Genomic DNA, 23398 nt, shown 5'->3' with positions numbered 1-23398 from the left:
GACCAGCGAGAGATTCGAGATTTGGTTCTTTTAACGTTGCGATGATTACCCTTCCTAAATAAAACGATGGTGAACTAGATGATGTTATGCATATGTGCCATGTGCTGCTAAAGAATCTTTGTTGTCCAATTCCATGCCCAACACTCTGCCTGATGTTATCTTGTCTTCGGTCGTCCTTTACTGACGTTTCGAACTGCGCCATTTTTATATCTTCCATGGAAGAGATCCAAACTTCGTATAATACGTGTATGTACGTGCTTTACTGTATAAGTGGTTACCTATTTATTATATTGATACCACGTGTCAGCACATTGTTCATGTAGGTACTGTAGTCTTGAGACCCTGGCCTGTCGTTTGCATACTGCCGAGGCCATACCAAGACGAGCTGCTGCGCGACAACGGCAATCCAAAGATATATCATCGAGAAGTATAGCTACTTCCAACACTCCTTCCATTACCCATTCTTAAGCTGCACTGGAATTGAAGGCTGGGAGATTTATTCTTACTGTTCCACTCGTCATTTTGCTCATAGCAATACGGTCCATATGTGTTCAACATCGATGCGCGCTCCCGTCTGTCACTCACGCGACCCTCTTCTTCTCCACCTCTCACCACAACCATGCCTCGAATTCGAAGATGGCGCGTAGTCGCACTCACTCTAGCCTTCATCGCCACCTCTCTCTACTACCTCGCGAACCACCGCAATACCTGGAATTACGGCTACACGTCCTACATTTCTCCTCCCCGTCCCGCTCCCACCGTCGCGCCTGACGGACAGATACATTGGGAAAAGCTCCCCGAACGATATCCCGTCTCGTCATTGATACCGCTGCCAACTGGCGCCCCGAGGAAGATCCCCACGGTGCAAGCTGCGCAGCCGGAAGAGAATGACGCGCAGCGGGCGGAAAGGTTGGAGCGTAGGGCGGCGGTGAAGGAGAGTTTCGCACACAGTTGGAAGGGATATAAACAGCATGCTTGGCTACGAGATGAAGTGGCGCCCATATCAGGACGTTGGAAAGATACGTTTGGAGGCTGGGCGGCTACCTTGGTTGATTCGCTGGACTCGTTGTGGATTATGGACATGCGGGACGAGTTCGAGGCGGCTGTTGCTGCTATCGAGAAGATCGATTTCAGTACAACGGAAACTAGAGATATTAATGTTTTCGAGACGACTATTAGATATATGGGTGGGTTTCTGGCGGCGTATGATATTAGTGAGGGGAAATACCCAGCGTTGCTGTCGAAAGCAGTAGAAGTAGGGGAGTTATTAATGTCCTGTTTTGATACGCCGAATAGGATGCCTATAGCAAGGTGGGATTGGAAGAAGTAAGTATTTTTTGATTCTTTGGGGATGGGGCTTTATTTGAGTAGAGCTCTAACTTTCATGCAGGTATACGGAAGGCGTTGCACAGAAAGCCCCTTCGAGAGTCCTGGTATCAGAAATTGGCTCCCTGAGCCTTGAGTTCACACGGCTGTCTCAATTGACGGGCGACCCAAAGTACTATGACGCTATTCAGAGAATAGCGGACGAGTTTGAGAAGAGCCAGAAACTCACCAAGCTCCCTGGCATGTGGCCCGTAGTGGTGGACGCCCAGAAGCCCTCTTTCAAAGACGACAACTTCTTTACGCTTGGTGGCATGTCTGACTCGCTCTATGAATACTTTCCTAAGCAATACCTCATTCTTGGCGGGCTGCTGGCACAGCCAAAGACCCTCTACGAAAACTTCATCGAGGTAGCCAAGGAATATTTGTTCTTCCGAATATACAACCCCCAAAACGAACCGATTACAGTCTCGGGAGATGTTCGTGTCAGGGGCAACGGTGAACCTGGCCTTAACCCACAAGGCCAGCACCTTACCTGCTTCACTGGTGGGATGGTTGGTCTAGCGTCCAAGATCTTCAACCGGCCCCATGAACTCTCCCTCGCCGAAGAACTCACTGCCGGCTGTGTCTGGGCCTATGACAGTAGCGCAAACGGTATTGCGCCAGAGATTTTCTCTGTGATACCTTGTCCAAAGAATGATTGCACTTGGAGCGAGAAACTTTGGCATGACAAGCTCAATGAAAAGTACCCCAATCATACTGCCATCACCGTGGAGATGAGGACCGAAAACGCGGAGAGAGTCATCAAAGAGCGCCGTCTCACCCCGGGAATGATAGCCATTGAAGACCGCCGCTATATCCTACGTCCCGAAGCCATCGAATCAGTCTTCATCATGTACCGCATCACCGGCGATCGCAAATGGCAAGATGCCGCCTGGCGCATGTTTCAACAAATAGAAAAAGTCTCGAGGACTGACATCGCGGCGAGTGCGATTGCGGATATCACGGTTGGTCCGGATGAGGTCTCGGCGCAGAAGATGGATAGTATGGAGAGCTTTTGGCTCGCAGAGACGTTGAAGTATTTCTATCTGTGCTTTGAGGATTTTGAGATAGTGAGTTTGGACGAGTTTGTGCTAAATACAGAGGCACATCCGTTGAGAAGACCGAAATAGAGGGTCTAGGATATGGGATTAGAGTTCGGGCTTTTCTGAATATGGGACTGTGGATAAAGGCCGGCCTTGTGGATAAGTGAATTCCAAGCATGGCACTACTAGACTCGGCTCTAACGAAGCCTCCAGATATTCTAGAATATAAATACATTACACAACTTGATACCTTCTATTCTATACCTTTAAACCTAATCTGCAGTACCTTCGGTGTTACACTAGCAACTACCGCCACTAATCTTCATAACCCGACTTACGAGACGCAGTCTCAAAAGAGAAAGATTAAGTTTCTATTCGTTCTATTTCTAACGAATTCGTTCAAACCATCGACAATCAAAACTCATTGTGAACATTAAGATGAATATACGATAAAACTTTGTTGCGAACAATACTCTTATTTGCCGAATATAGGGACAAACTAAATAGACAGTTCAGTCTTGAGATAAATTATCAGAAATTCTAGAATCGTTTAAAATGTTTTAGTAATTGACTTATCTAGTTTTCTATCCTGGACTTTGACCCTGCTCTGGCCTTAGGCTCCTTTACATTTTATTAAAGAGGATTTAGAAATGCAAACCTTGATAAAAATGTGAAATAGGGTTCTGGTTTGATATGAAAATTACTTCTTGCGGATGGATGTATTATGTATTATTTTGGAACTATGTAATAGGGGCTCGGTAAACTTTCAGGGGTTATTAGGCTTGATGGCTCTCAATGAGATGGGGTAGGAGGTGGCGAATGATAAGTAAGGAGATCCAGAAAGGTGAAAATGAGGACCATGATGAGAGGGAAGGGCATGCAAAGAACTGTCGCTTCCCTGATGAGTCTTGCAAATGCTTTGCATTCAAGCTTACGGGTCACGGTGTGCTTCGAGAACAACATTCCCGGTATGGGAGCCTAGGGCGAGAACTGAACCAGAAACGGCACAAATCAAGCCCACAACTAGCAACCTTCTAACATGCTTACCTTAGCAAACAACGGCATCTTCGTAAAGTAGTTTCGTCTGCTAAACACAGCGAGCGGTGTTGGTTGTCGAGATGTTTCGGAGACGAATAGGAGAAGCGAGGCTCGACTCTCCGATGATTAGCCGTCTGAGATCACGTGAGAAGCGAAGGTCCAGAACAGAGATGAGGTCAGGGTCGGGTGGTGCTTATATAATCACCCTATCAGGACAGCCTGAAGCTCAGCCTTGTCGGCATCACCCTCTCTTCAAGCAATCAGCTCCATCAAGGTTGATAACTCCAAACAGCACAGTATGATTTCTAAGCACAGATAGCATTCGGTCCAAAGAACCTATGCTTTCCGTCTTCGCCCAGGATGTCTTCACCAGCTTCACATAGTCACGCCTCAGCGTCACCAGGCGCCTCCCAGTCTGTTTCCGGGATCCATGGCGATATCCCTCTTGAGACTCTTGTCTCTCATCTTCTTGCATCGAAGCGATCTCTATCCTCAATCAGCACTGTCTGGCGTGCCAACGAGATCGTCACATCGGCCAGATCAGCCCTAGAACAATCCGTCATCTTGTCTGCTCGCACGAGATTCTTACGACTAGGGATCTCGGAACAGGTGAAGATATTAAGAAAGGTCCGAGGCGGTATCGAGAATGTATATAAAGAGGGACAGAGGGATTTCAAGGTATACCGTCACGGCGTTGCAGAGGTAATAGATAAAGCTAATGGTGTTTGCAGAGCGTTATTCGAACACTCGACAATGCGAACTCAAGGCTAGAATCTACAATGGATGTTTTGCGCTCGACAATGGTGGAGGCCGCGTTCCGACCTGCCGACGAACAACCACGGTCACTGTTAGATTTCGTTGATGAGCAGGGGGTAGAAACCATGCGAGATGCTCTCAAGGAATCAATTCGAGAGTCTAAAGTATGCTAAATCTGCCTTCTTCCCCTCGCGCATACCTGACAAGATATATAGGAAGCACAAACCGAATTCGACAGCTCGATCCTGTCCTTTGATACCGATCTTCGAGCATTGAAGACAGCCATGACATCCCCACCAGGAGTATCCTCTTCACAATCACAAGCCTCCCTCACATCGACCCTAATCCCCGATAATCTTCAGGCCCTAGAGACACACGCTCAGGATATGGCGTCCCTCCTTGACAATCTGGTCTCGCATTTTGATCTCTGCGTCAACGCGATCCGACACACTGAAGGTGGATTCGCTGCTGTCCGCAAGGCGGCCTCATCTTTACCCCCTGGTGTTGAGCCAGTATCCGTGTCCGGGGTCATGGAAACATCTCAAACCCTCAATGAAGAGGGGCCATTGAGTGACGAGGAAAGGAGGGAAATGTTAGGTGTCCTGGAAAACGATGCCGCGCAAGTTGAGGACGTGGTTGCCGAGCTGAGAGAACATCTGAGCGAGATGGAAACAAAGCATGAGGCGATTCTTGGTCACGTTTCGGATCTCACTGCAACTTACAACTCCACGGTATCTGCCTTCAATGTGCTGGAACAAATATCAGCTCGTCTTCCGGGATATTTGATGGCATCGTCTAATTTCCAAATGCATTGGGAGGAAACAAAATTGCAGATTCAAGAGCAATTGGAGGAATTGGAGTCCATGCGCGTATTCTATGAGAACTATCATGCCTCGTATGACGCTTTAATCATGGAAGTTTACAGGCGGAAACAGTCAGAGGAGAAGGTCAAATCCATTATGAAGAAAGCGATAGAGCAGATCGAGAAAGTGGTCGAGGCGGACATGCGGGAGCGAGAAGCATTTCAAGGCGACGTAGGGGATTTTCTGCCAGGGGATCTATGGAGTGGAGTGGCAGTAGGGGCGCCGAGATGGGAATTTGTCCCGGTGGGATCTAGGGAAGGGAAAGAGAGCATTGAAGCACCAGAGCTAGAGAGGAGTGTCGTTGAAGCGGCAGCGCGAAGAGACAGAGAGCGACAAAGGCTGCAACGATAATGTATAGCCATCTACCGTGCCCATTACGGGACGGTCCATATACCCGGCACACCACTCTATTAACGCATCTTGAATAGCAACTAGTCAAGGAATTTCCTCATATACCCGATCTCCAACATGTGGCGGGTCCAGAAAGTCATCCGGTACCTGATCAGCCGGTGGCATCTGTCTCTCTTCTGCCCATTGTCTAATCGCCTCGAAATCCCGACATTTATGCTGCGTGTTGAAGTCTACGTACGGCTCCGGGGCGTCGGGGTGGATCCAAACTTGGCCCAACACTCCGATATCAACCGAACACATCAATTCCTGTCTTAAGATGTCGACACAATGTGCTACGAGTTCACGACGAGCTTAGCAACTGCTATTCGGAAGGAGAGACAAAGTAGTGACGAAAGAAGGGATATTGACATACAGACATGCATCTGCAAAATATACGGCTCATTCTTGAAGGCGCCCTCACCCTTGGCATTGTAATAATCAAAATTATACCACAGCGCTTGCCGGAGCAAGTTCAGGCAGTGTAGATGGTGCAGCCCCTCGACGTTCGCCGGATAGCCCCCACCGTAGTTCGGATTGATCTTCACCTGATCGGGACGGAATCCCGCACGCAGCGCCAATTCAGGGGGCACCGTGACGGCTCGATAGTCGACGCCGAGCGATTTCCAGGCGTTGTCGACGGCGGGGCCGGCGGGCTCGCGGAAAACGTTCGGTTTCAAAAGCGACCCGTTGAAGCGCGTCGTCGTGTATGCGAGAGGGAGGTCTTCGAGGATCGGGGCTGGGCGAGATCAGATGGATTCTTGGGTTTGAGGGGGGAGAAGGGGAGGGGACAGTATTCGGTGATGGATTTCCAGTTGAGGATGGATGATGGAGGATGAGCGGCCCATCGTGTGCCCATCCAGAAGCTCAGCGAGAAGAGGAAAAAGATGAAGATTGAGGTTAGGAAGAGGTAGACGATGCGGGTTTGCTTTGGCGGAGGTTCATATTCGAGGGATGCTGTGGATTCGGATGCGCTGTCTTCGGTGGGGGGGAGGCGACTGAAGCTGGTGTGCTTGACGCGGCGAGGGATATACACGATGTTCATTGTCGTTGCGTGGTTCTGGAGAAGGGTGGGAAAAAGGAGGAGTTGGGGAACAGGAATCTGTCGAATGGAGGTCACTTAGAGGTCACCCAAACCACCGCTCTCATCACATACTACCTCGCAGGATCCTTTCGAAACAAAATGTTTGCTCATTGGTACAACCGTGGCACAATGAGGAGAATGACTATAAGATGGTAGTACCATGCATCCAACCGACCACCTCGCACCAAGCGGCTGTCCTATCTCAATCTCTGGAAGATCGCAGGATCGAGGTAGAAGACACTGTTACTGAAGTTACGGTGTGGTGTTACTTGTGTTTTCAGGAACAAATTAAGGGAGTAAGACATTATATCATAGAAGTGCGTTGAAGGGGTCAGCTAGCCACTGTCTTCCGAAACGTGAAGGTTTGCATTTCCGGTCTTTTCTTTTCTTGTCAATGTCATATATTTATTACGAAGGTTGTATATCTTCAAGGTTTTATTATATGAAATCGTCTCTACTGCACCAGAAGTCATCTGAGAAGTCCTCTGCTAGACCGTACCTAGATGAACAATCCCCCCGCAAATTCCTCCAGTACGGAAAGCTGCAGCAAGGCAACGCAAGGCACACGAAAATATCTAGGTATTTAACCCTAGCCAACCAGCTGATCTCTCATCACGAGTCTTCTTCCTCTGCCCCTTCCCGTTGCGCAGCCGACGGATCCAACGTTACGCTGCTTCTTCTCATCGTCCCCCATCTGGACATTCTCAGACGATTTTGAGAACTTTAGCACTAGAGAGAGGCGAGGACCGCCTTCTTGTTTGGTTTTGGTTCTTTTATGGATGGGTATATATAGCGCTGCCCTTCTCCCTCTCATCAACCCATCTCCCCCACACTCCACACTCCACACTCCACACTCTCAAACCCCAAAAAACCACACAAACTCACCCAACCCATCCACCATCCACCACACCCCCCAATTTCCAATTTCCCAAAATGCACATCTTCTTCTCCCCTCTCCTCCCTCTCTTGACCCTCCTCGCCCTAGCACTAGCTCAAGATCCTTCGTCCTCGACCACCAGCGCCGCTGGCTATGGCAGCTATGGGAATTATGGCGGGTATGGAAGTTATGGGGCTTATCGACGCGCTGAGGGGGTGCGTGAGGAATAGAGATTTGGTTCGGGGGTGAAAGATGATGGAGAGGAGGGAGGAAGGGGGGAAGGAAGGAAGGAGGGATTGAAGAGGGGGGGGAGTGAGATGAATTTGATATTTGGTGAGTTGGAATTCTGAATTTCTGTGATCAGAGGGAGAGGGGGTATGCTGATTTAATTGATATTAGAAATGTGGATGGATATTGTTCTTATCCTCTCTTCTACTAATTCACAATTGCACACAAATCCCTCTCCTTCCTCCTTCCTCCAACTTTCTAGTTCCAACAAGCCACCTCGTACGAAACACCCATCCTTCCTCTCTCCACCCGAAGGACAGAATCCCAATACATACAGACCTCTATCCAAATCCATCACATCCATCACATCAATCTCTCTTTCCATTTCTATTCTCATCATCTATTTCCATCTATTTCCATCCATCCATTCACCACACTCACTCCTAGCCTTACCTATGCTCACCTATGTTTTTGAAAATCCGAATAAATAATAAAAAGTAAAAAACAAAAAACAAAACCGTAAAATATCTTTTAGTCTTTTGGCTTTTAAGTTTTTGAATTGCGGTTGACCTTTTGACTTGCGGTTTGGGGTTTGGGTTTGGGGTTTGTGTTATATGGAAAGTGTGGGATGGATTGAGGGATTGTTTGACGGAGTAAGAGAGGGGGGGGGGAGACTAGGGAAAGGGGGGGGGGGAAAAGGGGGAAAGGGGAGGATATTGTGGATAAGGTAGGTAAGGTAGGTATTATAGATATGAAGGAGTGATTCGATTTGATTTGCTATACATCCCCCCCCCCTTTCTAATCTTCATCTCCTACCTTACCATTACTTTTCTAGTATATACACAAGCTCCCAATTCTGAATCGCAAGCGTGAGTTTTGTGTCTGGTATAGATGGATTGATGGATTGTTTGTGGGGAGAGGGGAGAGAGGGAGAGGGAGAGGGGAAAAGGGGGGAGGGAGAGGGGAAAAGGGGGAGGGAGAGGGGAAAGGGGGGAGGGAGAGGGGAAAAGAGGGAAAAGGGGGGAAGAGAGATGACATGATGTAAGGATTAATCAATCATATAGCCATTTATCCCAAAGGGGGGGGTGAGAGAGTCACAAAGAAACCCCTTCTATTTTCTCTCCTTCACGACTACAGGCTACATCATTTCATTCATGCATATCTTTTCATCTTTTCTTTATATTCAACTCAACTCTGCTGCTGGCTGCAAAATGTCTATGCTTTGCTAGGATTATGAGCTGACCACGCGCGCTTTCCGCAAGCCAGGAACTGGTTTCTCTGGCGGGGCTCCCACGTAACTCCCATCCCATGTTTATATCTGAGGTATAGGTTTAAAACACACACATACACAAAAAAACGCATCATCCCAAAAACGCCTCCCGGCCTGGTTCAAATGTATATAAGTCAAAAATTCCGCCCGTCATCCAATTCATTAATTTCAACACCCCCCCCCCGATCTTCATCAGCACGTGCCCAGGCCGAACGTCCGCCGGAAGCTCGTCTCCTGAGCCGAGGCGTTCGTCCACCGGCGCTCGTCCCCGACGTCGCGCTTCTCCTCGCGGCAGCGCGACATCAACACCTGCGAGTTCCAGAGCTGCCAGTCGTAGAGCGCGGCCTCGGGCTTGAAGATGTCGTCGTAGGGCAGCTGGGCCATGGCGCCCATGAAGGTCTGGAAGGGCTGCGGCTGGGGCCAGGAGTCGGTGGCGGGCGGGGAGAGGTAGGGCGCGTGCTGGGGGAGCATGGAGCTTGGCGGTGGGAGGCCGTCGTCGAGGGGCCAGGCCGAGTCATCATAGAGCGCGTCGAGGTCTGAGAGGTCGGCGGCGGGCGACGCGGCGGTCGAGGACTGCAGACTGGGCTCGGTGATGGGCGGCGAGGGGAGGGCCATGTCGAGCCAGGAGTCGGGTTCCAGCTTGGCCTCGGGGTCGGGGTACTCGAAGTTCGAGGCGCCCGTGTCGACGACGATGGTGGTGGGCGAAGGGGCGGCGGCGGAGGAAGATGTGGCGGAGGAGGAAGTCTTGCGGCTCGTGGAGATGGTAGGGGAGGGGAGGGAGGTCGTCGGGCTGCGGGTCTTGCGCTCACTGGTCTTGGTCTTCTTCTCCACCCGACAGCTCGGCCGAGCCTTGGACGCGTCTGGAGGGTATGAGGGGCGTCGGGTGTTCACGATATTGCCATTGGCGTCTCGCCAGAGCCGCTTCCTCGTCGCCAGCACTCCCAAGCCCTCACCCCCGGCCTCGTCGTCTTTTTCCTTGTGGCGGGCCATGTGTCTGTCTGATCGAAGCAATCAGCCACAGCTCGGTCCGGGGGGAAGATCACAGACAACAACTCACCTAGGAGATCGCGGCGGCGGAAATGAGCGCTGCAGCGCAGACATGTATTATCACCATCCTTGTGGTTCAGGGCGTGACGGTGCAGATGCTCGGATCTGGAGAAGGACTTGCCGCAGTCGGGGAAGTTGCAGGAGAACTTCTTCTTGATGTCGGGCGGGGTAGATCGGGAGGTTGAGGAGCTGGAGGTGGAAGTGGAGGAGGAGGAGACGGAGAAGGATCTGGTGTTTGGAGGGGGCATGTTGTTGTTGTTTGTAGGGTCTGTCTCTCAGGGAAGTCTTTTCTTTCAGTCAGGTCTCTTGGGGGAGATGGTTGTAGGAAGAAGAAGAGGAAGAACAGAGAAGAAGCAGAAGCAGAGCAGATGCAGTGCAGAGCAGAGCAGCAGACTGCGGGACAACAGAGAGAGAGGGGAGTCGGGCCAGTTGGGGGGGGGATATATCAATGCCGATTACGAATTGCTGGCCGCGGCGATAGGTCGAGGAGGGGGGGGAGATGTGATGGGCGTATCTGGCGGGGTGTGGCTAGCGTCGCTGTGCCGAGCGGGGTGGGTCTAGTGGATCGCGCAGCTGGCGCCAGGGGGTCGGGGGAGGGTGTCTCTAGTGCTCGGAGCGGCAGGAGGGTCCTGCGCAGTGCTCAGTTGCTAATAGTACACGCCTATAGCTAAGGTAGCTAACAAAGCGCCCCCGATGATCGGGCGCCATCGCATCGCACATGGCGGCCGGCGGGCAGCGGGGACGGCGGAGGGCGCGCTTGGCCCAAAGCGATCGGGGGAGCGAGGTGTTGATTCTGGCTGAGGGGGGAGGATAAAGGCAGAAAAAAGCAGATGAAAGGAAATAAATAAATAAATGCAGATAAATAGATACATGTAGATGAATGTACTAAATAAATAAATATAAAATAAAAAACAAACAAATATATCCATCACCATAAAGAAAACACACACATAAAATGCAAGTCACGGAGTCATCCATCCCTCCCTCCCCAACCCGCTCTCTGGCCGATGCGCCGCCGTCGTTGAATCGAATCGATGAATCCGGTAATCCCCTTTCTCTCCCCGCTCGCTCGCCTCTCCCTCTTCCAACTTCCTATCCCAGCCAAGCGAGCGGGTCCCCCTTCAAATTCGCGCTCTCTGATTGGTCCCGCGTCACGTAAGGTCAACCGGCTTGCTTCCAGAACGTTGAATATGCCTGAGGCTGCTATATTACCCCTCGATGGCTGCTCTGCTCTGCTCTGCTCTGCCCAACCGCCCCGCCCCGCACCGCACCGCGCAGAGGAAGAGTTCATGCGCAAGGCCGTTACTACGGCTGGCCTTGCCCGGACGACAGCGCTGGGCTGGGCTTATCGGGGGATGTGATGGGATTGATGGGATGGGATAGCATATAATAGGAGACGGGGGGACTTGACTGCTTGAGGTGTGAGGTGTGATATGTATATGTATATGTGAATCACATCTGCGGTGCTCTCTGTCGTGTTGTTGATATTGCTGTTGATGTTGATATTGGTCCACGCCTTTTGCTATACATGTACCAAAAGCACCCTACTTTACCCACCCGCCATATTCCATACCCCGACCAACCCAACCCAAGCAAATCAAATCAATCAATCAATCAAAATCATTCAATCACAAATCCAAACCTCCTATTAACACGACCTGATCAAAATGAAGTAAAATAAAATAAAAATAAAAAACAACCCCCCCCTCCACAGCTCACCTCAACACAAAAGAACCCAACGCACCAATCATCGCCTCTCGCGCGATAAGCCCCATCAGCACCGCGATAACACGGCGAACACTTTCGGATCCGATAGGAGGCGGGGCCCGAGGGGGCGCCGGCGGCCGACTCTCTCTTCTCTCTCTCTCTCTCTGCCTATTGTCGGTTTACTCCTTCCTTCCTTCCTTCTCTCGCTTCGCTTCCCCTCCTTCCTATGTTTCTCGGCCGGCGGAGAAACCTTACCTTATTATTGAGGTGTCCCTTATTATTGTTCTCGTATTGTATGTAAAGCTAGGTAGCTTATATAAGCCAGACTATCTATCTATCTATATCTAGCCGATTGATTTCTTGATTTTATAAAATCAATCAATCAATCAATCGATCAATCGTGAAACGATCGATTCGAGACTCTCATTCTCCTTCTCCTGTACCTACCTATGATCTAGAATAATAGAATAAAATCAAATGATTCACACCCACGCCCCCGATCGATCCTCACCTCACCATCTCAAGACAAGTCCCGACACCCGACGGCCGTCTTAACTCCCTCCGCTTCTAGAACACCAATTCGGGGGGGGGATCAGACATCCCGACTCGGCAGCCGAGTCCGTGGGTCGGATCATTTACTACATTACATTACATTACCTTAAACTTAACGCACGTAAACCCAACCCCCCCAAATCCTAATGCTAACAGCCTAAACTAGACCAAACTCAAATCGACGTAGACTCAAACCCAAAACCTAATTTATTTTAGACAAAACTAAAAATTTGCCGATAACTCTACCTACCTAACCTTACCTTACCCCTCACGACCCGTCGCCGTCAGCCGTCAGCCGTCGCTGGGGATGCGTAGATCACGTGCTTTGATTTGATCTCACATCAAAGCTGTATTGACTTGAATCGTAAGGTAGGCAGGCCTAGGTATTCCACACAAACAAAGTAGGATAAAATGAAATCAAATCATATCACGTCAAATCAAAACTACCACACACCTTCACATCCCAGTACCTTATAGGATCTACATTCCAAGTCAGGCTGAGTAGAGACGGCAAGGTAACGACCTGCGAACCGTGCTCTGTACAAGGAGAACAGAGACATGCGCGTCCTCGCCTTGGGCCGCTGGGCCGCTGCATGGCTTCGCATTCCACGTGCATACATGGCCAGGGACTGCAACCTGAGCGTGGGGAATCCCTAACTGTGGCTTGCTTCTTCTGCTACGCTTTCTCTTCTGCTAAAATACAATTCGCCGTTGCCTGACAAACATACCCGCTGTTGATACTGATGCATCACCTATCGTCCACCCTCACTTCCCATCTAGAACTGCTGCGCTACCTTCGCCCTTGAAAGAGACTCAAATCACCCTCGGTCTACCCCCTTTCCCTTATCTACCCTTGATCGCGTACTGAGCTCATTATCCATCCTTGCGAGCACCTCGTTCAGTGCACGCTCAAGGTCCACCGGGGATGGCACCCTGCTGGCATCTTGAGAGTTGTGCTCATCTTCCTCAATCGAACGGGGGCTTGCGCCTCCAGCATCAAGGGGTCGGCCCTGCCTGGGCTCCCGACTGCCGGGCCCGCCAGCCTCAACCTCGGCCTCCCCATCAAGGACCACGATTTGCGACAAGGGACCCTCGGCGGAACCAGAGCTGTCAGATTCTACTTCCCGGACACCTTCACTAATCTCAGGCCGGCTCTGCGATGGTCTGGCTTCATCATCTGCACGCGAGACATCGACCGCCTTGGCGACCTCCCCCTCAGGTTCCGTATCAGAATATCGAACCTCGCGGCAGAGATTGGAGCGGTGCTGATTCCTCCCTCGTTTCTCGCTGCTACTTGCTCCAGAGCCCGAGTGACTGCCGTCCACTGGTGGATAGGAATCCTCATGGATACTCTTGCAAGGTTCTTGACAATTCCTCTTCGCCCAGGGTTTAGGGACGGGAACTCCGGATTCGGTATGAGCTGTGCCAGAAACATCAGCGTCATTTCCGTCCATTGAGCTACCGATCCCGCCTCCATAATACGACAGCCTCGGATCAGCAACTTGAGCGGTACCAGAATGCCCCGCAGGCCCGTTGGAGGGTGGGCACGATGGGGGAACATTGTCAAGGTGCGTAGAGCACGCGTCGTTTTTTGAAGCACCCGCGTCACTTGATAGACTGTCGGGACTAGGTTGTACACCGCCAGCAGGATGGCAGATGGCACAAGTTGGCACCTCGCAAGGCCGGTGGTGGGTTGGAGAAGAACCGTCTCCATTTTCCTGGCCTTCCCCTCGAATATTCTTCGGAATCGGTTTGGGTGGTGTTTCTGGATTGCTCGGATCAGGTGGATCTGCGGTTTAAGTTAATAACCTATATGATCAAGCATAGAAACAATGCTAACACACCTCTCAGCGTCCCTTGATGATGCCCCGACAACCTTCTCCTGTGTCCATCAAACAATTCATGCAACTCTTCTTGCACCACTTGTTCATGATTCTCCGAGCCCTCTCTGGACCTCCGTTGGACTTCATAGCGTGTATTCGATCTCACGATCGGGAAGAGGTTGTTGGCATCGGGTTCGGGCCCTTGGAATCATTAGTCTTCGCCTCATCTTGATGGGAGGGATACGGTAATGACTTACTCAACACTGAGCTTCTGGAGAAAACTCCACGAGCCTTTCTCCAATAATCGGCCAACCGCTTCTCATTGGCAGGCCTTGCATCCTCATTGGAGGGGTCCGGGGATTTGATGCACCATAGGCAGTTGAGCCTCCTAAAGCCTCTCCGTGTCCTTTGTCTGGTAGGGCTGGCACCCTCATCGGATTGGGACTGATCCTGCTGGTCTACCAGCTCTGGTGGACCTACTGGATCCGGCTTAGATCGAAGAGTCACATCCTCTCTAATCATATCCAGTGTACGACGACGCGGGGCCGGCTGGTCCGCGGGGGGTCCACTGGATGGATCGGGGTCTGGGGGGATGAACTCAATTGCGTCTTCCATGGTTTGAGTGCTCCCTGTATCCGACATTGTCGTTAGGGGTTAGTGATGTTAATGAATGGATGATAACGAATGGATGAAGATGAAGATGAAGACGAAGAACTTGTTTTGGGGGGGGCAAAGATAGCTGCCCCTTCCTTCCGTGTGCCAACATGGTCCTAACTTCCACGCGTGTTGAAGCAGCCGATATTCACTTCCTCCTAGGAACATTGGTCTTTCCAAAAATGATGGTTTCTTGACTCCACTGGAGAAACCACGTTATCCATTCCGAGAGGGTTGCGACTACAAAATCTGTGAAATGGCTTGATCAAGTCGTTCCTTCAAGTGCACCGCCCATGGGTTTGGGGAAGTCTTCTTGGAAGTCGACTATATTGCATAGCGAGAAAAGAGGAAGGAACCACTGTCACATATCCGCCAAAACAATCCTGTAGTTCGACCCTATTCCATCGTCGGGATGCCAATATGGCCAGGATCCTCCTCGATGCCTATGCTGGGGAATACTGATATCTGAACAGAAATTTCATGTTCAAAATATCTGCGGGGACTCCTCGTCATAAGCTCAAATATGAAGCCCAAGTTTTTCGCGCATTGCTCTAGATATCTGCTAGCCACCGCCAAAGTCAAGGCGTAGATGTTTCTTCGCCATTGGCAGGACCAGGGAACCAGTAGATAAAATGCTGTTTGATACCACACTCACTTATATCCAATCAACTGAGAACCTCTACCCCGATTTGGCCAGCGCTTGTGCTTATTGATGAAGGTTTCTGACCCGGTATGTGGTTGTCTCCTCGACACGTGAGAGGTTATTCGCATTGGCGGAGCAAAAATCCCACTTTTGATGAATTATTCCTGACTCATTAACGGGTCTGGTCGTAGTGTGTCCGCCATAACCCGTTCAGGAAACTGCCATTCTAATCAAAGAGCGACATCTTGTTAGTTTGGTAAAACGTGGTCGCCTCGCTATCCGATAGATAGGCCCGCCAGCCTGGTACAGTAGCCGCTGGATAGCTAATCCCGGAGAGATATCACACGTGGCATTGTAGTCCGACTAGGCAAACGCCCTGCATGCAATAGAAGGTTCCAAGATCGATAATACTTAAACCAATCTAACTCCAGCCCATCAAGCTGTGGGTCCTAGCTGCCCCATAGGACCCTGCAAATCCAGATATGTACGGAGTATAAGGCATCGTATCCGCAACAAGGAGAAATGTGCTTGTGGAAGGGGTTCGGCAATGGTGAAGTATAAAGCAACAAATTTGAGAATTTAGACAAATATTGTTGGAAGGTGAAGTCAGGCGAAGACCACCTTGTTCCGCAAGTCACTGTACTATGCCATTCACTTGATAAGCTGCCACAGAACATCTGTCTACCTTGTAGAAAGAAGAGCGAGAGATGCACAGGCCCATGTGGCAGGGGGTGCCATCCCTGCGGCGCGAGCGCATGTTAGGAGACCGGGTAGGCTAGCAATATGAGCAGAGCTTACCTTATAATCCTCGCCCGACGATCTGGTCAATGCAAGATTAATAGCTCTCGCGCTAGCAAATGAGAGAGCCTCAAAAATCTAAGTTTGATACTATTGAGAGTCCTGGTATAATTGAACAAAACGGGTCATTGGCAATTGGATGCTTGGAAGGCCATATATCGCATGGTACGAGGGGAAGACATGCGACAAAAGAATAACCCAAAAGTGTAGAGAAATCACAGGCAGTAATTCTGCAGCAGCCCAAGCTGTATCCAAAAAGCATGTGCATCTTTGGCAACGTTTTTGGGGTAAAAACTTCGTGTCGTCTTCGCTGGTACCTTGACCGAGCGAAGCTTTTCGGGATTCATATGCTTCATCTCGATCGTCTACGATCGGCCTTCGAGCGACGATAATGGCCAGTGTCCTAGATGCAGATCTGCTAGACAAAAGTTACAGAGAAAATTACGGGAGTGAATGGGACGGACCATTGAGGCGAACCCAATGCCCAGGAGGCTCGAGGAGGTTGGCTCGCAATCCAAACCTCAATGCCGACCGAAAATTGAGAACTGCTCATCTCATATGGTAGTCAAAAAATTGCAGAACAATAATAGTTAAAAGACCAGAAGAGGGACCTTCAATTCGTATCTGTAGAGCTTAGCCAGGGAAGGGGATTGGAGGACCGAATTTGCGTCATGGCACGCTCAACCTTGACCGCAATCGGTTTGCGGTACAGACTCAGACTCGCATGGATATACTCCATAGTGGGACTACCATATCTATCTGGTGGCATTGATGAGCTTCCAACGTAGACACATGAAGGGTTCATGAATGAGTGTTCAAGTTTTTGATCGAAACGAGTATTTGAACCCCGCATCGGTTGCATATCATGTGATCTGCTTATGTCATCGTAATTGCGCATCAACCTCACACATCCTCTTCATGGCTTCTTCAGCAACTCCAGAACAAAGACAGACCGACTTTGACTTGTTTTTCGAAGAGATATAGTGGCTGCTCGTATCTGCATGAAGCGTCGGGCTGTCTCGACAGCTTAAGGGTGAACACTTCCTCTTTTCTTCTCTCCTCCGTTGTGGCACACTGGCAGCTGACATTTCACAGTTCAGCTGTCCCCAAAAGAAGTTTTGCGGAGTTTCAGGGAGAGGGCATCTCTCCGAAGGCTATGTAACTCCTCGAAAGTGGGGACGGGGCTCGCAGACCATTGAATGCCACAATGCAGTCCGGAGTAGCTGTATGCAAAGCGTGGGCACCATGGACTTGACCCTGATACGACACACTGGGATTTCGCTTAATCCTCCTGCTGATTCGACAATCATCCTGAACGTTCTTTGAATGCAATGTACTCTGTAAGTATGATATCTAATTCAAATGAGTTTTACTTATGGTCACATACAAGTACCCATGTACCGGGAAAATTCCAATCGCCACGCGATACGGCGGTTGCACTTCCCATTCTGGGTCCTGACCGCCTGCGGCCTGCCTGCCACAACATCGATCCCTTGATTTTGGGGGGGATAATATCAAGAGAGCCTGTTGACGGTTCCAATGCATCCTTCTCTACACGACCTTTATACTACTGTAGGAACAAGATGCGAAGAGAAGCTCATTGGGACGTAATTAGACCTTTAGTTTTCTGCTGAGAAGTTGACTTTTTCCTCATCTTTCGAAAGCCGCCGAGCAAGTCCGTAAATAGACCACACGAGGCGTGACTATTCGCTATCTTGTGCGGGATGAGCTCTGCACTGTTACACATGCTGGGGTAGGTATTCCGTGCAGCGTCTTCCGTCCTCTTAAAGTCTCCCACCACTATCAGGGATCATATGCAGCGCTACTGCTCGATGCTTACGCCAAGCCTCGGACTTTGAAAGTTTAGAATCGCCAACACTTTTGCGTTGACAACGCATGCGTATTGTCTACGGCTGAGATAAAGGAGTTTACTGCATTCGAACCTCCGACACTCCGCGTTCCATCAGTCTTATCCATGGCTGGTCTTGAAGGATAGATATGGGAGGATTCTACGGCGGTACGACCAGGTCTCCAACACTCCGCGAAAATTGATAGATCAGAGAAATTTGCGGTTTATCTTATTCTTACGGTAGACGAGATATAAGAGGCTTTGGACAATCTGACGACATCATCTGACAGCATCATCTGACAATGACTGCCTGGACCGGAAACGATCGAGATCCCCAATTAAAGCTCACCGATGGGATGACGATACTCAGCACTGCCGCCCCAAATGCCACGTTTTCGGGTTTTCCCCGTATTTACGGTGGCTGACACTTATGCAAGAACTAAAAGGGCATGAGGCGCGAGACCCTTCACACGGAAGACGTCGGAAAATCCCGATACTTGCTTAGAGTATCGTGTGAGCAACCCTTTGTTGCCGCCTGGCTGCCCATGAGTGTGGTTATACAATTTGCCCAGGCATATGCAAATGCGGTCACCAATGCCATTTAAGGCCTCTAAATGCAAGACGGGATAGGCCAGTAGACATTTTCCAGAGACAGAGTGCCACGTTACGAACATCCTTGGAGGTGTCAAATAACCTACAGTACTAGCAAGATAGAGATATCTTGGATAACCGTGTCCGAATTTCCATTACGGTGGACTGAGAAGTTGGATGACGGGATGCTCGATGATGATTCAGATATCCCGCCCTCGTGGTCACTTTACTTACAATCGTACTCGGGTTATATTATGCCGCGTGCGCAGGTACGGTCAGGGTTTGGATGATCTGACGAAAAGATTCCGAGAATTTCAACAAGGGGCGGCATCTAAGCTAGTGTACGACATATGCCGCTTGAGAGCCGCGACCTTTTTTACCCTAGGAAGCTCTCCGCAAGGCTTTCCGAGTTGGGTCTCTTGCGGAGGACCGTGATCCAGACAAGTGGTACCTCGTGGCAACCATGTCAGTGGCTCGTGTAGCCCTGGTTAGCTCCATCAGCTTCCAAGTTGGACGATCAAGGTGGCTGGCGCGGTCTGACCTTGACTCAGAGAATACCTTCTAGTCATATGCTTCTATTTTGGTATCTCTGCCGCCTGTTCTTAATTCTTAATGTAAGATACATCAAGAGAAGTATCACGCAATCTGGTTAGATACCTCGCTATTTGATACTTACGCAGTTAGGAAAGGAATACGCGGAGAATGCTCAGGCTGTCCCAGGAATTGCTTGTAGCAAATCCAAAAATTCAAACCGCCTATCGTGTGGCTGAACATCAATCAGTCTAGCGTCTATGCATGTCTGTCCTTTTACCCTAGCAATTTGACGCTTTCCTAAGTGTTCGTTCCCGAACCTTATCAGCCAACCGACACGATGGGATGAGATACGGATGGGTTCGGACGGTCTGCTTTACATACTTCCCAGTCTCTCGGCGGAAATAAGGACTCCGGTGAAGCCGATTCATGGAAAAGAGGAGCTGATCGTCTGATAGAGTTCTCGAGCTCTCGAGTTCTCGGGTTCTCCCATTCCTCCGACCCATCTTTCTGTCATGCCCCTCTCTTTTAACGGTCATCCTATACTGGAAATACCGGTACTATATTTCCAGAACTCTTAACATTCTAGGATGGTAGGACTGCATAGTAACTATCGATTCTGCAAGATATCCTTTCTCTGGAACTTGATGCCCAATAGTACAACATTATTGTCTTTGTGGCTCCGCTCGTTACCTTTTAAAACCAGCCCCATCCGCACCCCCTATGCAAGCGAGCTTATATCACTTCTTATGTCAACAACTTCTACGAGCTTTCTCAGCTGGGCTGAGACTATTCAGCCTATCTCACCTGACGTTAAATCACAAGAGCCAGGGAGCTTATTTTGGAACAAGACACAGGCCCCCATGGGCTGATTCTCGCCTAATATTCGGTGTGTACAAACTTACGAGATGCGAGTGTGCGTCTGGGCGGCATGGGATTGGCAAGGAACTCTTGGTGTGGCTTAACATGGCTGTTACGAGGAAGTTCAATAAAAGTATAAATGGTGAAGGGGCACTCAACTTCCTTCGTTCCAGATCCCTATCTTCCATTCTCTTCACAACAGAAATCTGAGCCATATCTATAACGTATCCCACAGGAGCTCACTCAAAATGAGACTCAACTACCTTGCGGCCCTTTTCTTGGGCTCATTCGTTGTTGCCCAGAGTAAGTACCCTATACTGATTCCTCGGTATTACACAATAGCTGACCTAGTATTTCTCTCTAGATGATTATCCCAATCTCCCGACTTCCTTCCTTCAAACTTCAAGTCCTGTTACTGTGAGCCTTGTGCTTCTTTAAACTTAAGCTTTTTACTCTCGTCTGTTCCTTTGGCAGGGTGTTGTCTGTCTCTTATGACTAAACCCCATGTGCAATACCTGCTCCAATGTTCAGATTTCGTTTCTGGGACAGACCTCAACTTGAGCAACTCTTTACTACTTCTTGTTATGTTCTCTGTCATGGGTTTCATATGGTCCCGAATCTAGATAACTGATACTCTCAAATAGCCACTGCTACAAGGATTTCCATGGGGCACAAGAACTGCCAACAATACCAATCCTTGTAAGTCTTCTTTCAGAAATGATTTACATTCAGGCAAACTAACTGAGCGGTTTAGACAGTGAGTTTTCTATCACACACATTAACTGACTTTCTCTTTTGACTTACACATACGTTTTCTAGCTAGTAAGTTTCAATAGACCCTACCAATGTTATAAGATGCTGACATGTCCTAGATCCACCTGCCACTGGGTAAGTCCATATTTATATCCGTCGTATCTCTAGCTTGGATTGACGATAATCAGTGTCATCCGTGCCTACGATTTCACTATCAAGCGGGGCACGGTAGCTCCAGATGGTTATACGAGGGATGTTCTACTCGTTAATGGCAAATTCCCAGGCCCTTTGATCGAAGCAAATTGGTAGGAATCTCTTTGATTTCGAATTTGATAAGACGACTGATAAATTCAGGGGCGATACTATCCAAGTTACTGTCCATAATGAAATCAGTGGCCCTGCAGAAGGTACTGCCCTTCACTGGCATGGACTTCTACAGAAAACTTCACAGTTAGTTCTCTGCTTATTCATTACTTATATTCTCATACTAACGACTGTGAAAAGGTGGATGGATGGCGTACCAGGAGTTCAGCAATGCCCGATTCCCCCGGGAGGGTCCTTCACATACAGCTTCTTGGCAGATCTCTATGGGAGTTCCTGGTATCATTCTCATTATTCTGCCCAATACGCCGGAGGACTCTTTGGGCCCATGATTATCCACGGCCCTTCTACTGTGAATTATGATATTGGTGAGTTAGCCGCTGTTGATTTAATGTCATATGACATCAACTAAAAGTCGATAGATATTGGCCCTGTTATGTTGACCGATTATTACCACAAGGACTATTTCAGCATATTAGAAGGAGTGATGGGAACGAACCCAGATCTTAGTCTGATTGTCAGTTTATGCAACAGTGTACTCGCTACCCTTTGTCTATTCCACTAACGGGTATCAGGCACCACAATCGGTCAACAACCTCATCAACGGAAGAAACAATTTTGATTGCTCTACACTTACTTCTGACGATACAGCTCACTGCGTCAGCAATGCGGGTATATCTAAATTCAAATTCACAGCTGGCAAGAAACACCGACTTCGATTGATCAATGCTGGAGCCGAAGCCATCCAAATGTTTTCTATCGATGGCCACAATATGACTGTCATTGCAAATGACTTTGTTCCTATCATCCCCTATCAAACACAAGGTACGACAACCCTCATTTAATTCATGTGCTCTCGGTCTCACTGACAACTATCAGTTGTTACTCTAGGAGTTGGCCAACGGACAGATGTTATAGTCCAGGGTCTTCCTGTCAAGCAAGGCTCATACACGATGAGATCGTCAATTGCAGATTGTTCTAGGACTATCCAGCCAAACGCAACAGCTATTGTCTACTACAGCATCTTCAATAAGGAATCAAAACCAAAATCCACCCCATGGCCGGCCTTCACAGAAGCAGTTGCTAATAATTGCGCCAACGTTAGTCAATCTAACTGATAATTCTTAAAAATTGAAACTGAAATATATGCAGGACCCGCTCACGGAAACCCAGCCCTGGTTCCCGATCACGCCTGATCCGTCTCCCCCAACCACAGAGACGATCACTATTGGATTCGGCCAGAACGCAAGTGGCAACAGCGTCTTCACGATGAACACAGTATCTTTCCGTGCCAACTACAACGAGCCGATCCTGCTGCTGTCGAAGCTCGGAAATAACTCCTACCCCGACAGCCCTGAATGGAATGTCTACAACTTCGGCTCCAACTCCTCGATGCGCATCATTATAAATAATCCCGGCGGTCCGGCCCATCCCATGCATTTACACGGCCATAACATGTTTGTCGAGAGCGTTGGTTTGGGAAGTTGGGATGGAACCGTCGTCCGTCCTGCCAATCCACAACGCAGAGATGTGCAGATTGTCCCGGCTGGGGGATATCTCGTCTTGCAGATCACGGCTGATAATCCAGGAGCCTGGCCATTGCATTGCCATATTGCATGGCACGTGTCTGCTGGGCTTTACGTCACTGTGCTGGAGAGACCAGCAGATATTGCGAACTTGCCAATTCCGAGTATTATGTCGCAGACTTGCAGAGACTGGGCGGCTTTTGAGAACACGACAGTCGTGGACCAGATCGATTCCGGGTTGTGATCCCCTTCCCCATTTTTACATCGTTTTACAGTTGACCTGAGTAATTTGGATTTATTTATTTGTTTTTTATTTCTTTAGACTTACTTCTCTTCTTTCTTGGTTAATGGGGCGTCATTCATTCGGGCAGGGGTTGTTGGGGCCATTATAAAGACGTTCATGGATAAAAACATAGTGTTTTAGGTTAAAGGAGCAATCATACGTATTTTGAACCTCCCATGGTATCCAGTCTATCTTTCCCGTACAATAAGTGCAAAACAGTGCATTGCTGAGTTTCTCTCGTAAATTTAGAGGAATCAATCCATTGTTGCAATTTTCAAAGCAGGGAGGTTGTTGGAGATCTGAAATTTGTTCCTCTGTACGGAGTAGTAGTAGTAATGCCATTTTAGCGTCAGGGGTAAGCTCGGCAAACTCGTGTGTGCAGCCTTGTGGCCTTGTGGCCTTGCGGCCTTGTTCTGTTGCCATAGTGACAGAAGTAAACAATGCCCGCCTCGCCTCCTTGATTTCGTCGTTCATCCCCAACCTCGCGGATTTCCTCCAAGGAACCTGAGCAGGCCAGGTTAAGATCCGCTGTTCTCTTCCGCACTTCC

The 23398-nt window shown here is 49.3% G+C and overlaps 6 protein-coding genes across 6 annotated transcripts; 3 read left to right on the top strand and 3 right to left on the bottom strand.

The window, feature by feature from the left end:
- Nucleotides 1-425: 425 nt before the first annotated feature.
- On the top strand, nucleotides 426-2649 carry M430DRAFT_126352 (glycoside hydrolase family 47 protein). The gene is made up of 2 exons (XM_024861984.1): nucleotides 426-1326; nucleotides 1391-2649. The coding sequence occupies exons 1-2, from the start codon at nucleotides 620-622 to the stop codon at nucleotides 2493-2495; spliced, it is 1812 nt and encodes a 603-aa protein (XP_024718643.1). The 5' UTR covers nucleotides 426-619; the 3' UTR covers nucleotides 2496-2649.
- Nucleotides 2650-3806: 1157 nt separating this feature from the next.
- On the top strand, nucleotides 3807-5416 carry M430DRAFT_21717 (hypothetical protein; the record flags this gene model as incomplete). The annotated part of the gene is made up of 3 exons (XM_024864557.1): nucleotides 3807-4124; nucleotides 4178-4366; nucleotides 4418-5416. The coding sequence occupies 3 exons, from the start codon at nucleotides 3807-3809 to the stop codon at nucleotides 5414-5416; spliced, it is 1506 nt and encodes a 501-aa protein (XP_024718642.1).
- Nucleotides 5417-5500: 84 nt separating this feature from the next.
- Nucleotides 5501-6192, bottom strand: M430DRAFT_107145 (hypothetical protein; the record flags this gene model as incomplete). Its single annotated transcript, XM_024861139.1, has 2 exons — nucleotides 5501-5748; nucleotides 5829-6192. Coding segments are annotated over 2 exons (612 nt in total), but the record flags the coding sequence as incomplete, so codon positions are not given.
- Nucleotides 6193-8803: 2611 nt separating this feature from the next.
- On the bottom strand, nucleotides 8804-10393 carry M430DRAFT_60825 (hypothetical protein). The gene is made up of 2 exons (XM_024868882.1): nucleotides 9969-10393; nucleotides 8804-9909 (listed from the first exon to the last, which is right to left on the bottom strand). Exons 1-2 carry the CDS (start codon nucleotides 10204-10206, stop codon nucleotides 9104-9106), a joined length of 1044 nt encoding a protein of 347 aa, XP_024718640.1. The 5' UTR covers nucleotides 10207-10393; the 3' UTR covers nucleotides 8804-9103.
- A 2499-nt stretch (nucleotides 10394-12892) lies between these two features.
- M430DRAFT_44529 (hypothetical protein) lies at nucleotides 12893-14682 on the bottom strand (the record flags this gene model as incomplete). The annotated part of the gene is made up of 3 exons (XM_024867707.1): nucleotides 12893-14006; nucleotides 14062-14241; nucleotides 14298-14682. The coding sequence occupies 3 exons, from the start codon at nucleotides 14680-14682 to the stop codon at nucleotides 13036-13038; spliced, it is 1536 nt and encodes a 511-aa protein (XP_024718639.1). The 3' UTR covers nucleotides 12893-13035.
- Nucleotides 14683-19936: 5254 nt separating this feature from the next.
- Nucleotides 19937-22860, top strand: M430DRAFT_126342 (hypothetical protein). Its single transcript, XM_024861983.1, has 11 exons — nucleotides 19937-20270; nucleotides 20332-20384; nucleotides 20612-20666; nucleotides 20840-20855; nucleotides 20909-21025; nucleotides 21075-21170; nucleotides 21225-21409; nucleotides 21464-21558; nucleotides 21617-21866; nucleotides 21921-22141; nucleotides 22194-22860. Exons 1-11 carry the CDS (start codon nucleotides 20216-20218, stop codon nucleotides 22809-22811), a joined length of 1761 nt encoding a protein of 586 aa, XP_024718638.1. The 5' UTR covers nucleotides 19937-20215; the 3' UTR covers nucleotides 22812-22860.
- The last annotated feature ends 538 nt before the right edge of the window (nucleotides 22861-23398 follow it).

Source organism: Amorphotheca resinae, assembly GCF_003019875.1.
Source record: "Amorphotheca resinae ATCC 22711 unplaced genomic scaffold M430scaffold_10, whole genome shotgun sequence".
NCBI classification, from domain to species: domain Eukaryota; kingdom Fungi; phylum Ascomycota; class Leotiomycetes; order Helotiales; family Amorphothecaceae; genus Amorphotheca; species Amorphotheca resinae.
The sequence above is the reverse complement of the archived record's forward strand: the minus strand, read 5'-3'. Positions and strand labels throughout refer to the sequence as shown.

Coding starts and splice junctions, on each gene's coding strand:
- M430DRAFT_126352 (XM_024861984.1), top strand. CDS start 620: ATGCCTCGAATTCGAAGATGGCGCGTAGTCGCACTCACTCTAGCCTTC. Junction 1,327..1,390: donor GCAAGGTGGGATTGGAAGAA/GTAAGTATTTTT, acceptor ACTTTCATGCAG/GTATACGGAAGGCGTTGCAC.
- M430DRAFT_60825 (XM_024868882.1), bottom strand. CDS start 10,206: ATGCCCCCTCCAAACACCAGATCCTTCTCCGTCTCCTCCTCCTCCACT. Junction 9,910..9,968: donor CCGCCGCCGCGATCTCCTAG/GTGAGTTGTTGT, acceptor TGCTTCGATCAG/ACAGACACATGGCCCGCCAC.
- M430DRAFT_126342 (XM_024861983.1), top strand. CDS start 20,216: ATGAGACTCAACTACCTTGCGGCCCTTTTCTTGGGCTCATTCGTTGTT. Junction 20,271..20,331: donor CTCATTCGTTGTTGCCCAGA/GTAAGTACCCTA, acceptor ATTTCTCTCTAG/ATGATTATCCCAATCTCCCG. Junction 21,867..21,920: donor CATCCCCTATCAAACACAAG/GTACGACAACCC, acceptor GACAACTATCAG/TTGTTACTCTAGGAGTTGGC.